Here is a 15,725-nt window from a genome sequence, read left to right as displayed (position 1 = left end):
TAGCATGTTGAAAGAACACACCATGCTGACTGGTATTTTCCTGGCAGTGGGAATCGATCCCACCACCACGCCAGCTCTGGAGAGCCTGCTATCACGCCCCTTCCTGTAAGATTACTCCACCCCTAACAGTCACTTGCTGTCCCTTCCATGCTAAGCTGCAAAGCCAAGTCCTTAAAGGGGTGCATAGAGATCATTACTAAATGAATAAACCCTGCTTTAAGGGATAATGAACTGACAGAATTGGGGCCAACTACATGATTGTAGCACCAGTATCACCTCAAGATTAAATGGCAGATCACAAAATGTCACAAAATAAAATAATTTTAATTAACAATACTGATCAGCACAATTCTAATTTATTGTGACAGCAGCACAGTAAATCCAGGACAAACCATTTGTTGCTCTGCATTGAACTTTAAATTATTTAAAAAATTATTGTTCTTCTTAAAGAGTAAAAGTAAGTTTCTTTCGGCTTGTCCCTTTCGGGGTCGCCACAGCGTGTCACCTCAGATGAACGCACATATATATTTGGCACAATTTTTACGCCGGATGCCCTTCCTGACGCAACCCTTCTCAGAAAGTGGAGGCCCCAGTGGGATACGAACCCACAACCCCTGGTTTACCAAACCAGTGCTCTAACCACTGAGCTACAGGGCCTCCAGTCTTCTTAAACAGTCTCTCCCCAAAATTCACATGTACAATAAACCCTCAATGTGAAGTAATATTATTACATATATTTTGGTCATTAATTGAAAATAATGAGCATTTGAAATCCAAGCAAAATCTGGATATGTGCCAGCTTACACAGCCAGAACCGGAAGAAACGTCCTTGACCCCAGCCGTGACATTGCCAGTGCTTAGCATTACAGACCGTTAGTTCAACCTAAGCCAAGATGCTGATGTGTTCTGCACCAAACTGCGACAAAACTGAGAAATCACACCCAAATATGTCCTTCTATAACCTCCCGTGGGGTCAACCTGACAGGATAAAGCTCACACTTTAGGTTCGTTCATCAGCTGGGGAAATTTGCACACATCTAACCATTACTGGTTATTAGCTGCTTAGCTATAGCCTCTCATGCCGGTACTGTATAAGCAACAACATACTTTATGAGGCGGCACGGTGGAACAGCTGTAAAGCGTTGGCCTCACAGTTATGAGGACCCGGGTTCAATCCCGGACCTCTGTGTGTGGAGTTTGCATGTGTGTAACCTGCCTTCTCCCCGTTGGCACCTGGGATAAGCTCCAGCACTCCTGCGACCCTTGTGGGGCTAAGTGGCTAAAAAAAAAGGATGGATGGATATAAGTGTAATCACTTTAGAGAAGTCCCAATATTTTTTTTTTTTTTTTACATTTTATATTCCAGGTTTAAATAAACCATTAGATAGTCCTATGCCGTACTCAGAAAATAAGCTCTCATTTTTTATAAACTTTGGACTTAGCCCATAATGTTCATATAGCTCACATAGCATTCACACAGGATTCCAAGACCACTAAAAATGTGTACTCACCGATTTTCCACTGAATGCACAAGTGGTCCTTTCATCAAACTTTCATGGATCATAAGTAAATTGATATGTAGCACATCTTTGTCCAAATAAACAACTTTGTATCTACTATATAGTATCTATGTTATGCAGACATGTTGATCGTGATCCAAGTTCATTCCGACAATCCATTTTTTTTGTTCGACCTTTTCAAACTCACGACAACACTGGCATTCCGCCACAGTTGGCATTAGGTCACAAAGAGAACATGAACACCAGTCTTTCGAAATAAGCCTGTCTGGAACATCTCCGAGGTCCGTGATATGCTCCTCTGTCAGCGTCACGCCCCCTCTCCAACACGTCAAGTTCCGCTTGCGTGTATTCTGGCTCAAACGCACAGGCTTGAACATTGTACATTATGCTATTTTTGTTTTGTTTGTTTGGAATTATTTTTCACAAAAATCAGCCACTAAATGCCAGATAGTGGTCATTCTCTGTTCAGTGAAACATATCTTCAAGTAATGGGGGGTCAGAGCAAGAAGCACTGTCGGCGTGGCAAACGCTGATTAGCTGTTAGTTTTCCAGCCAGGCTCATTGGAATGTCTTAGTGAGAGAGGAATTTCTATAATACTTTTCCGATTTAGAGATGTTTCTTGGTGAAGTCTGTGGGTAACTCTGGCATCAAATATATAGAAATAAACATCTATATTAATTCAAATCTTTTTTATGCGGGAAATGTAATTTGGGTTACGGATAGGGTTTCTTCTCATTAGTACTTTATAATACAATTGGTGCTTTAGATCAAGTTAGCAATAAGCAGATTTTAAATTTACCAAGGGAATTACTTAACAGTGGAGGCTACTGTAAATGCCTGTTGTCCATTGCTAACACTCTGAGCCTGATTTGCTAAAGATTTTCACATGCAAAAATGTGCAAAACTAATAAATACAAACGGATGTGGAAGCTGTAATCGGGATTCCCTCTCATTTTTCCAGCCTAGCACAAGCAAAATGATAGAGCTTTTTTGGAATTTATTGCAGCAAAATTGCCCATTTATCTATGCAATTTTTGTTTTTAATGAAAAAAAAAATTTAAATGCAAAATCCCCTTGAACTCATTTCAGTCATATCCATTTGTTTGCAGGACTTTTATGCCTGTTTCCAACAGTGCATGCAGTTTGTGTGAGTGAGTGAGTGAGTGAGTGAGTCAGTAAGTAAGCAAGTAATCAGACAAACCAATTTAGTCCCCGTTGTTTGAGTTCCTAGTAAAAGTTTGCAATCCTAGCAAATCATGTTCAAGATACCCAACAGGAATATGCACAATCTTTTCGAGTGAACATGCAATTTGGTTCCCTCCAACTGTCATCGTCGTTTATCAGTTCCCAAGACACAAAAGAGACTTAAGGCAGCTTACAACTCTGAGGTATTTTCATTACTAAACCTTCCAGGCCACAAACTCAAAAAATGGCAGCTGTGTTTCGAAGTAAGTGTATGTACCTCCAATATATACTGTATATACCGCTAATACTTTTCAACAGTCAAAGTATTTATTACAATCACTATCAAGTTGTTTCAATGCAAATTCTTAAATTAATTCTGCATCCAATTCTGTCAACATTATGTGCTGTTTATAGCTTCGTTAATGGAAACTTTTTTATCATTAAGTATGGTACGAGAATAGAAATACATTTTCCAATTTGACTTTGCAGCTTAGTATTAAAGTAACAGCAGTTTTTATTTCCTAAACCAATTTCAACCTTAAACTACCATACTACCCTGAGAGTGTGCCTCTGCTCATAGACTAATTGTTTCAACTAAAATTGAACATGTTTTACCATGTGATCGTGGACATTAACCTTGCCTCTAATTTGCCACGTACCATTAACTGTTGTGTCAGAGTGCAGTAGCTTACCAGCAGTGATTCTACTCTTGATATTCATTCAAATGCAATCACTACATGTACACATGGAAATCTCAGGTAGTCCCTTGTATCCTGCTTAGTTATTATTCACTGATCACAGGATGTCCCTATCCCCGCAATTCTTGCACTTATAACAAATTAGTAGAATGAGAAGAAATTAAAGAAACAGAGCAACACCAAGTCCAAATTATTAAGTGAATTAAAAATGTGGATCCCCATATTTTTTGTAAGTTAAATCAAATTAGATAAGTTGTCTATGAATAGTTACAACACACTTAACTATAAGTACCACTTTTTCTACCATTTTCAACCATACCAGTTGGAACTAAGGCATTTGATGAATGAAGCTGCTATGCAAGAGCTTCCTTTTTTTCCAGAAAAGATCTGTATACTTTTTTTTTGAATGCCTGAACAGTTTTTTCTGTGCAGCAAGGCTTTTTGATATACTTTTTTTTCGTGCTTGCTGTTTATCAGAAAACGATTATAGTCACTTTTTCATATATTATTATTAATATGGCTCTCTTAAAATGTTATGACAAGGCAATGGCAATATGGAGTGGACTGTGACATTTACACCACAGTAATTAAAATGCAATCCGTATCCAAGTTACTACTTAGATCGGTTAGAATAATTATAGTAATTAGAAAGGTGAAGGCATGCTCTGGAAAGGAGAGGAATGAAGATTGGCCAAAGTAAGACAATATATGTGCGTGATTGAGAGGCATAAAGGGGGAAGAATGAGGATACAGGGAGAAGAGATAGCGAGAGTGGACGACCTCAATTACTTGGGGTCAACAATCCAGAGCAATGGTGAGTGTGGTAAGGAAGTCAAGAAACGGGTCCAAGCAGGTTCGAACAGTTGGCGGAATGTGTCTTGTGTGTTATGTGACAGAAGCATCTCTGCTAGGATGAAGGGCAAAGTTTATAAAACTGTAGTGAGACAAGCCATGATGTTGTACGTATTAGAGACGGTGGCATTGATGAGACAATAGGAAGCAGAGCTGGGTGTGGCAGAAATCAAGGTGTTGAGGTTCTCTCTAACAGTGAGCAGGTTTGATAGGATTAGAAATTAGCCCACTAGAGGCACAGCCAAAATTGGATGTCTTTGGAGGCAAGGCTCAAGAGAACAGACTTCAGTGGTTTGGACATGTTCAGAGGCGGGAGAGTGAGTATATCAATAGAAGGGTGCTGAGGATGGAGCTGCCAGGAAAAATAGTGAGGGGAAGACCAAAAAAAAGGTTGATGGACGTTGTGAGGGAAGACATGCGGGCAGTTTGATCTTAGAGAGTAAGATGCAGGTTTACATGGAAAAAAATGATGTGCTGTGGTGACTCCTAACAGGAAAAGCCAAAAGGAAAAGAAGAAGATTTTTATGACTATAAGGCTCACTTAAATTCTTAATTTTTCTCCAAAGTGGATAGGATGCCTTATAATACACCCTATATGTGCACCAATGTCCAAATTCTGTAATTGACACAGAGCATTTCCTGCCAACACGGTTCTTATATAGAAAAAGAGGAGACGTTATAGGGCACTGGTCTCAAACTCACTTTACCTCGGGGCCACTGGAGGCAGAGGTTGGGCCACAGCCTCAGTGCACATGCACTTACAGCCAATTTCAATTAGAAATTTTAAAGAAAATTCAATCTTTTCAAATCTCAAACATCTTTAAAAATAAAAATATTTAAACACATTAAGATAAATTAGGAGGCATCATGGTGGTGCAACTTGGGATTCAAATCCCGGCCCCGCCTGTGTGGAGTTTGCATGTTCTCCTCGTGGCTGTGTGGGTTTTCTCTTGGCACTCCGGTTTCCTCCCACATCCCCAAAAACGTCTATTAATTAGGAACTCTAAATTGCCCATTTGTGTGATTGTGAGTGCGACTGTTGTGGGTCTCTATGTACCTGGCAATTGGCTGGCAACCAGTTCAGAGTGCACACCACCTCTTGCCCAATGATACCTGGGATTGGCTCCAGCACCACTGCGACTCTGGTGAGAATAAGTGGCTCGGAAAATGAATGAATGAAAAAAGATAAACAAAGATACTTGTCTCAACAAGTTGTGTATAAAACCACTACTAAAACACTACTGTAATTTTCACTCAGAAAAATATTTCTCTGCTTGCATGTGCCCGAGAGCCATATACGCCACCATGATTGGTTGGCTTTGCACACAACACTGACACTGTAAAAGTACCATTCATGTAAAACGTGAGGGCTGTACTAACAAACTTTCATATTAAGGTTGAGGCCACAAAATATTATCCGTCCCACGGGCCGGCGGTTTGAGGGGGAAGTGTGGGCATTGGAGAAGGTTTGGTGAAGGTTAATAATAATTAAAAAAAAAAAGATTTCCTTGACATTCAAAAATCACTTCAGTGTAAAGCAACAGGATACATGGACCACCTATTTTCTGTGTTAATCATCCTAATATACTGTATTCACAGTTAAAAATAGATTTTTTTTGTTGACTTTTGAGTTTACTGGCTGTCAAGTAAGTTTTGACGTATACAGAAACGGTCCCCTGCGTGATAATGATGATGCAGATCATAATAAATGTTGAGCATAAAGTTCTCTGTAGCGTCATGGTGTGGAGTGTAAATTAGAAATCGTTTTTCTCTAACTATAAATTATAAGTATCAGTCATATACAGTGTATCCAGAAAGTTTGAAGTGCTTCACTTTTTCCACATTTTATTATTACTCCCTTATTCTAAAATTGAATAAATTCCTTATTTTTTTCAAAATGCTACATGCAGTGGCCCACAAAATGGCTTTTTGAATTATTTTGCAAATTTATTGAGACAAAAAAAATAACAGATCATCTCGTACATAAACATTCATTGCCTTTTCACAGTTCAGTACTGCGTTACTGCACCTTTAGCAGCAATGACAGCCAAAATGTTTTGGGAATATGACACCTGAAGTTTGGTATGTCTTTGGGTAGTTTTACCCAATTCTCTTTACGGCATGACATACGTGCTATGAGGTTGGATGTCAAGCATTTATTCAATCCAAAAATATTCAGTTGGATGTAAGTTTGGGCTCAGGCTGCGCCACTCAAGGACATTCACAGAGTTGTTTTGAAGCTACTGCTTGGATAACTTGACTTTGTGTTCGAATTGCCATCCTGCTTTAAGGCTTATTTCTCATAAATACTGTTTACAAATCTCCTTTGCTGCATCTTTTAGGGTGGGAACCCAAGACACGCCCATGCGATAATCATGCCTTTTAATGAGCATCTTCATTTGTCTCGTCTGTGGGATGAATTGATTATCACAGGAAAGGAGAAATACTCACAAAGACAAAGACAGATTTGTGAACACTATTAGATAGAATTAGGGCACTGCATGTGTAAAAAGTCTTAAGCTTAAAAATAGCAAAAAGTATTGCATTAACATATTTGTTCAGTGTTCCTTTTTTTAACTATTAACTAATACTGTATACTGATATTTGTACAGCTCTATCTAATGCCATGACTGACAAGTATAGCTCACTTTTTAAAGCATCTAAACTTACCATCTTAAAGCCTTCTTTTCAGGGTTGTTACCGAGACCAGACACCAAGGTTTAGATGTTCCTCTTTTTTTAGTATACTGTACTTCCAATATCCTATCTGTGTGACCTTTAATCTCAGGAGCAGGAAGTTGACAATGTCTGTTCCCAAGGAGACCAGCGCTGTAGGACACGGATGGAACCTCTATGTGGTTGATACAGTCCCTCCACTAACTCTTTACCAAGAGATGGTAATGCAGAGTGTTGTAGATAATTTAATCATTCTTGACCTGTTTCAACAAAATGTGTTTCTAGGAACATTTTCATCATTGTTTTCACGTGCCAGGTTGACTATAGCCAGCATTATGCACAGAACAACCAGCGATCCGAGAGTCTTTGGCACCTTCTCAGTGAAGCTCACCTCCTCCTCCGTGCAGCCTTGATCCAATCTTCACAACTGCAGTGCCGCAGCAGGAGTGGCTCTGCAGACAGTTATCTTGAGAAGCAGGTCACTGTTCAAACTCACAGACCAGAGATGGAGGAGGCATTCAGGGAGAACTGTGCTCAACTGGGAGACTGTTTCAGCAGGTAACCCAATCTCAGATAATCTAATTTAAATTAGTTGGATGGAGATGAGTATATTTTACATTACAGAAAATAGAAGACCCCCACATCCCTTAGAGGTATAATGGGAAGAAAAACTATATGTAAAGTAAAGCTTGTTAAATTTCTGCATAAACTGGTCATAAAATGTAGTCTGAAAAAACAGTATAAACGAATATAATCTGCTAAACAAACAGGCCACACAACAATTTTGTTTTCACATTTTTATAGACTATACCATAACAGGAAATGGAAAAAAAAAAGTAAATGATTTTGAATTTGGATAGCAATAACTTGAACCAAACGTTTCCTATAGTTGCAGATGAGACATGCACAATGATCGGGATGTGTTTTGACACATTCTTCTTTAGAAAACTGTTGCATTCCGAGGATGTCTGCTATGAATGCCTTTCATGAGGTCATTCATCAGCATATTAATCTAGTTGAGGCCAGGACTTCAAATGGGGAACTTCAGAACACAAATCATCTTCTTTGGAAGCCATTCTGTTGTTTGTTTGCTTCTATTTTGGATAACTGTTCTGTTAAAAGACCCATCCTCTTTTGAACTTCAACTGCTGGACAGACACGGTAGATTCAACTTTTTCTGCAAAATATCCCGATAAACTTGTGGATTAAATTTTTCTATTGATGACAACAACAGGAAGCAGAACTGGAGGTAGCACAAATGAAGATGTTGAGGTTTTCGCTCGGAGTGAGCATCTTGGATAGTATGAGAAATTAGCTCATTAGAGGGTCAGCCAAAGTTGGATGGTTTGGAGACAAGATTCGAGAGAGCAGACTTCAATGGTTTGGACATGTTCAGAGGCGAGAGAGTGAGTATATTGGTGGAAGGGTGCTGAGGATGGAGCTGCCAGGCAAAAGAGGGAAAGTAAGACCAAAGAGAAGGTTTATGGATGAGGGCAGTTGGGGTTAGAGAGGAAGATGCAGGAGATAGGCTAAGATGGAAAAAGATGACACGCTGTGGCGACCCCTAACGGGACAAGCCGAAAGGAAAAGAAGAAGAAGAATTGATGAGAAAAAGTTGTCCAGGCCCTGGGGGAGCAAAGCACACACATCCACACAATGACTCTTTCTTCAGCATGCTTCACAGCTGGCATAATGTTTTTATGATGATGTGCTTTGGCATTTTTCCTCTACACAGGACACTGTGTTCCTTCCAAACAATTCAACTTTGGTTTCATCTGTCCAAAGAATATTTTGCCAGTATTGCTGTGAAACATGTGAGATCTCTTTAGTAATCTTTAAATGTCCAGCAGTTTTTTTTTTGTTTTTTTTTTCTCAGCAATGGCTTCCTCCTTGGTGTTCTCCAATGACCTCTATTCCTAATCCTTTACTGTGGTAGATTTTCCAACAGAGATGTTGATATGCACAAATGATTTCGATAAGCAATTACCTGACACTTTTTACCTCATTGAGAATTCTGCACTCTGCTCTTGGTATCACCTTCCTTGGGAGAGAAGTAACAGCGTCAATCTCCATTCATACAAAATTTGTCTAAATGTAAACTAATGAACTTTTTTTTTTCATTATTGAAATAATACAAACTGTCCAACACAAGAAGGAAAACCCAAAATGAAGTCTAAAAATAGAAGAAGGCAGCAGTAGATTTCCTCCTACAATATCAATGTACGTGTTCAGTAAGAGCTGGAAGAAGTACAAAAAAAAATCTTCGCAGGTCCTACACCTAAACTTGAGTGCAGATTTGACTTTGACAATAATAAAGAAATAGGAAGCTATTTGTACCAAATATATTCTAGGTATTCAAAAATTTATCATCCAGAGCACATATCAGACAATGCAATTCCAGGTACACTTTGAGGTGTGTATTCAAGTTGAAATCGACTTGCTCATTGGAATAAAAGGGCTGTCTACTCTCCCCCCTGTTCTTCGTTCTATTTATCAGCTAGATCCGAAAACATGCAACCTCTCATGAAAAGACTGGCATCCAGTGGAGTCTTTACAAACAACTTGAGGACCTAAATGTTTTGCACATGGTATTGCATTACTCTCAAAAGAAATCCGAACTGGTGGTCTCAAAATAAGTAGACCAAAGACTTAAATCATGCGTATCAACAGTAAAAGAAAGAACCCCAAACCATCTCTGACCAAACTCTGGAAACACAGATTGTAGGGGAACCCCATAAGTGATCTTGAATTGATTTAAATATTCATTATGAAGACTTAGAAAGAAGAAAGTTTTGTAACCTTCTCCAGCTTTATTAAAAAGTTCAAGGATATATAAAGTCCTGACCTTGATAGCTACTTACAGTAGACAATCCAGGAATCTTTCTGAACTGCAACAGTTTTCTAACGAGATATGGTCCAAAATTTATCGTGATCATATTCTACGCATGGATGAAAGGTTACTGCTGCCTAAGCAGGCTCAACCAATTATGAAAACGAAAATTGTGTGTTTTCAATAAAAATGTGTAAACACAGACTGTTATCCTTCTGACTTAGTTCAGAATCGAAATCAGCTTTATTGGCCAAGTGTGTAAAAACACACAAGGAATTTTTCTCTGGTAGTCGGTGCTGCCCTGGTACGACATTCAGAACAAAGTACAACTAAGCAACAAAAACAAACCCCGAGAGACCTTTCTATTTATAGGAACTAAGAGTCATTCAAGAAGTAAAATGTTCTTCATTTAGAACAGATAAGAGATAAGTGTGTCAACGTCCCACATTGTATTAAGCTTGGACAGAGTTTACCTGTTCGCGGTTCCCGTAATAGACCAGTGCAATGACAATTGTGCAAAGGGAGCAGTGTGCAATCCGTTCCAGAAGGCTAGTTGAAAACCAAAACGTTCAAAAACTGAAGCACGTTTTCCCATTACAATGAATGGAAAATGAAATAGTTTTTTTTTAAGCGATATTTTATTTTATTTTTTTTTGCTTTCCCTCATAATAAACTGTATAATAGAAATACAAGTATAGTTTAAATACTTTATATAATTAAATCATTTAAGAAATAGATTTCTTTTTTGCTTGAATTGTGTGCTTTACCCTAGTAGAGTATGCTAGGCTGGGAGCGCATTGCTGTATCTGTAGTGACTTGGCCCCCAGCCTTGTAAACCTTTTTTTTATTAACAAAAGTGCAGAATAACTTTAAACAAGCAATAATGAGGGGGGAAAAACCAGACGAATTGTTTTTTTATTTGTACAGAAAGTACGTAACGTAAGAAATGTTTTACTTGCAACGAGAGGTAGTGTTCATGGAACAAAAAAAAAAAGCAATGCAAAACAACAGTTTCGGATGTCTTCGATTGGGGTGACTCACCCCTTTTTCACAAAGAACGAATCTGTCGTTTGTTTCTGCCTTCTTTTAAGCACTTTATGAAGTGGCTCATAACTTTATTAAAATTTTGTAGTCCTCTGCAACATTCAGCTTTATTTGGGTGATGAAGTTCTAGAAAATATCTTTAATATTGGCACTTGGGACATCCTTCCTGCCTTCAGGCTCATCAGACGACATCTCCTTCCTTGCTCACCAACACTGTCCCCAGCTAACTGCTGCTCATTCACGAAAATAAGAAGCAACTTTTCGACTTCCTCCAAGATCTCTGCTTGGTCAACATGGTTGTCCCTTTAGCAACATCACTTGCTTTGAGCGCATCCTTGTGTTTCAGAATGGTGCTGATCGTCGATTTTGCCATTCCATACTTCTTCGATAGCTCAGAAATATGCACACCAGATTCGTGCTCTGCTATCAAATCCTTTTTGAAGTTGACAGTTTTACACACCTTTCTTTTTTCAGCTCCACTTGCCTTCTTTGGAGCCATGATCGGGGGTTAATGTTGCTCAATTTGAAGAAAAAAAGTCACTACAGTACTGGGAAACGTCTGTGAGCAAAGGAGTGTGTGAATCAACTAGTTGCGCCGCGCGCGTTATGTCTTTTCTGTTTTTTTCGTCGTGATTCAGCTGGTCAGGGTGTTCGAATACTGATTTTCGGTCAAAAACCAAAGCAAAAAAATCTCGAAATTTTTGTTTGAGATCTGATTTGTACGAAAACCAAGCAAGATGTGAGTGAGTGTCCCAACAATGGCACAAGTCGAAAATAGTAAATTTGCTGAAGAATTTAATGATTTAATTGCCAGAGGGAAAAAAATGTTCAAATGCCTGCTGGTGCCGATAATCCGTTCAGATAGATACAGATCTCACCACATATTATGGCCAAATTTTGGAGAAATGTAAAAAATTCCACTAGAAAGTCTTTCTCCATTATTAGAACAGTATCTACACCTTTACGGGTAAAAAAAAAAAAATTAAAATCCTGTTTAAAAATGCAACAGTAAAGGGTCTTTCCCAAAAGTGTTTCCACAAGGTTGGAAGTACTGGACTATCCAGGTTTCTGGGGAAAATAGGACACCAGCGTGTAAGATGTTTTTAGCCAGTCTCTGAAGACTTGTTTAGTTGGCTGTGTGGTTGCAAGCTGGAGAGAGGCACCGGTGAGCTCTGTTTTAAGCAAGGCCTATCACCACAAACACTCAAGACAAGTTTTCCCTGGGATCAGAAATCTAAACAAATTATAAAGACTTAATGATGAAAAATGTTTTTAATCCTAAATAAAAGTGTTTAAATTCTACTCCCATATTCTTGTCTGCAAAAGGGGAAGCCAGAGTTACTGTCATCAGGCATTGCCATATTACAGAATGTCCGGCCTTTCAGTCATTGATGTCATGGCCAGGAATCGCCCCGTTCCAAGCAGCCCACACTCCTATGGCCCAGGCTTTTTGTTTTACCTGAAGCATTACCTTTTGGAAGAGACTGACCTGCATCTCAGTCAGGTAACGTAGTCACTTCACACTTGACACAATACTGTACTTCACAGTTTCGCAAACAAAACAGCCTACCCACCAATCCTGTCGACTGGAGATATGAGCTACAAATAAAGCAAATTGTCAAACATAGTTGTAAATAATCTGTTCATCTGCTATTTTCAGAATTACTGCCACAATAAGATAGATCACAGAGTAAAATTTCATTAGTAATCACAGTTTTCTCTCCCCAGGAAGCAGCGGATGAGGTGATAGACATTTTTAGCCAATCAGAACCCTTGCAGCTCATCAGTGTGTGCGCAAGCTCCACCATGACAAATGTCAATCCTGCACGCACACTTCGAATCTTGCAGCAACTGGAGGACAGTGTGGGCGTGTCTGTTGCGCTAACAATCACCATGGCAACCATGCTGCTGCGTTTGGATGATTTGCCACTGTACACACAGCTAATGGAGAGACATGCTGAGGTTAGAGTGCAGGGAATTTGGAAAGTTTTAACTTGTAGAATTTGACCACACATTGTGATAGAAGGAAACGGCTGTACAGCAGTTAACACTCACCCAAAAAGATCTATCAACTTTCAGTCAATATATTAAGATTTTAATCCCATGGATTAATAAATACTGTTGTTTTGAGCCTTTCATCAATTAATTATCCGAGCCGCTTGTCCTCACAAGTGTCATGGGTGTGCTGGAGCCTATCCCAGCTATCTTCAGGCAGAAGGCGTTGTGCACCATGAACTGGTAGCCAGCCAATCGCAGGGCAAATAGTACTCATAATCACACTTGGGAACAATTTAGAGTCTCCAATTAATGTCGCATGTTCTTGGGATGCGGGAGGAAACCGAAGTGCTCGGAGAAGACCCACGCAGGCACGGGGAAAACATGCAAACTCCACACAGGCGGGGTCGTGGTTTGAAACCCGGTTCTCAGAACTGTGAGGCCAACGCTTTACAGCTGCACCTCAAGCATAACTAGGATAGGCTTCAGCACACCCACAACACTCGTGAGTATAAGCAGTACGGATTAATGAATCAATGTTCAAAAAGTGAAACTCATTCTGTACAAGTTGCCACACGTGTCATGCAAATGGAGTTCCAAGAAAGTGTTGATTGCATCTGAATAATATAATTTTATAAATAAGATTTTTCCCAAAAATATTAAACATTTTTTAGCTTTGAACTATATTGAAATATAATTTTAAAGTGATTTCCTGTATCCAAAGAGTTTCCCTTTTTTAAATTGATGTATATTATTTTCATAGTTAAAATGAGTTATGTCATTAAAAATTGCTTTGATTTATATATTTCCTGACTCAAATTAGCTCATCCCATTGTGTTTTTAGATGATGTTGGTATATGGCTTCATTGAGGAGCCAAGGCTGTTACTGCACGGAGGAATTGGAGACCAGCACATGAACATCTGTCCCACAGTATTAACCCAACAGATGGCAAAGTCCCAGCCTGGCTTGTTGGTGGCTACAATGGTGGCTCTGCATGAGAACAGCAAAGTTCAGCTTGAACAAGTGGACCATATGTTTCAGGTGTGTGTTCCATTGGAAATTGTACTTTGTATTGTATTAAATTTGTTTTCAAACATAACTGTTTGTAATTTATATTAAACAAAAATGTATGAGCAAATGGGACGCCCACACTTTTCCCTCAAATTCCCCTCCATCACCATTTGCTTAAGGTTACAGGTATTTATTACCTTGTGCTTAAAATCTAGCAAAGTTTTATTCACGTGGATTTTATTCTTCCAAGCAGTGAATGGGATCTTTTGTGGTTGTGATTCTCCTTGTCATTCTCTACTTCTGCTTGAAGCACAACCTGTGGAGTTTGGAAATATAACTTTTACTGTACATTGTTGAAATTGCTCTCCTGGGACATGGGGGGGAGCTTTCAATTACCTTTTTTGTTTGCACTGCAAACTGAACTGGAATGAAAGTCAAATGTCTGCTGAATGCATAACGTGTAAGTTTGTCACAATCGGAAAAGACGTTCCCCCCCAAAGAACCATCCGAATATTCAACATTTACAGCCACAGGTTCAAATCTGTATGGAAGTATTCCTCCATCTTCCCGATCAACCGATACTGCCATATTGGATACATTGTTCATGCAAAGCACTCGATTTCCCCTTTAATTACACCAGTTCTGTGTTTGCTCCACCTCTTGCTCCAATGACAGATGGAATATTCTCATGTGACCTTCATGAGGATAAGCAGTATAGAAAACTGATTGATACACTAAATACACAAAGTTAGTAAGTATATACAGTGGCGGCACGGTGGGTCAGCTGGAAAGCGTTGGCCTCACAGTTCTGAGGTGCAAGGTTCAATCCCGGACCCACCTGTGTGGAGTTTGCATGTTCTTCCCATTCCTGCGTGGGTTTTCTCCAGTTTCCTCCTACATTACATAAACATGCAACAATAATTGCAGACTTTAAATTGCCCCTAGGTGTTATTGTGAGTGCCGCTGTCTGTCTCTATTCCTTGCGATTGTCTGGCAACCAGTTCAGGGTGTACCGTGCCTTCTGCCCGTTAACAGCTGGGATAGGCTCCAGCACTCCCGTGACCCTCGTGAGGATTAGCGCATAAGAAAATGGATGGATATATGTGCAGTTGTTAGCAAAAGTTTTGAGAGTGACACAAATATTAATTTTCACAAAATCTACTACATCTTTTATGACGGCAATTTAAATGTATTCCAGAATGTTATGAAAAGTGATCAGATGAATTGAAATTAATTGCAAAGTCCCTATTTCCCATGAAAATGAATTTTAACCATCCATGAACAGTTTGGTGACAAACAATTCCTTTTCCAGCATGATGGAGCACCTTGCCATAAGACGAAGTGATGTGACTACGTGACTTAGAAAAACATCCATTATTTTGGGTCTATGGCCAGGAAACTTCCCAGACCTCAACACCATGGAGAATTTGTGTTCAATCCTCAAGAGACTAGTGGACAAATAAAAACCGACAAATTCTGACAAATTCCAAACATTGATTATGCAAGAATGGGATGCCATGAGTCAAGATGTGGCCCAGAAGTTAATTGACAGAATGCCAAGGGTGAATTGCAGAGGTCTTGAAAAAGAAGAGTCAACAATGCAAAACATTGACTCATTTAATTGTCAGTAAAAGCCTTTGACACATGAAATTCTTGTAATTATACTTTAGTATGAGAATCAGAATCAGCTTTATTGGCCAAGTGTGTAAGAACACAAGGAATTTTTCTCCGGCAGTCGGTGCTGCCCGGGTACGACATCCAGAACAAGAACAACAAAGAATAAGAGACATTTCTGTTTATAGGAACTTTTCCTGATTAGAGTCATTTAGATTAGGTGAGAGATAAGTGTGTCAACGTCCCACATTGCATTAAGCTTATACAAAGTGCCTTTACCTGTTCGTGGTTTCCGTAAT

At 39.2% G+C, this 15,725-nt stretch overlaps 1 protein-coding gene across 4 annotated transcripts in view; it reads left to right on the top strand.

Annotated features, from left to right (window-relative positions):
* Positions 1 to 15,725, top strand: part of hps3 (HPS3 biogenesis of lysosomal organelles complex 2 subunit 1) — a 44,488-nt gene that overhangs the window by 18,929 nt on the left and 9,834 nt on the right. For 3 of the 4 annotated variants that reach the window (XM_061824277.1, XM_061824279.1, XM_061824276.1), the window contains 6 exons: positions 4 to 105; positions 7,044 to 7,152; positions 7,248 to 7,489; positions 12,132 to 12,309; positions 12,534 to 12,767; positions 13,645 to 13,842. In XM_061824277.1, coding sequence (XP_061680261.1) covers positions 4 to 105; positions 7,044 to 7,152; positions 7,248 to 7,489; positions 12,132 to 12,309; positions 12,534 to 12,767; positions 13,645 to 13,842 — 1,063 coding nt within the window. The remainder of the gene's footprint in view (positions 1 to 3; positions 106 to 7,043; positions 7,153 to 7,247; positions 7,490 to 12,131; positions 12,310 to 12,533; positions 12,768 to 13,644; positions 13,843 to 15,725) is intronic. The other variant, XM_061824280.1, reaches the window with a different exon arrangement.

Source organism: Syngnathoides biaculeatus, chromosome 7 (genome assembly GCF_019802595.1).
Source record: "Syngnathoides biaculeatus isolate LvHL_M chromosome 7, ASM1980259v1, whole genome shotgun sequence".
NCBI lineage: Eukaryota > Metazoa > Chordata > Actinopteri > Syngnathiformes > Syngnathidae > Syngnathoides > Syngnathoides biaculeatus.
Note: the sequence above shows the minus strand (reverse complement) of the source record. Positions and strands in the feature narration are given on the sequence as shown.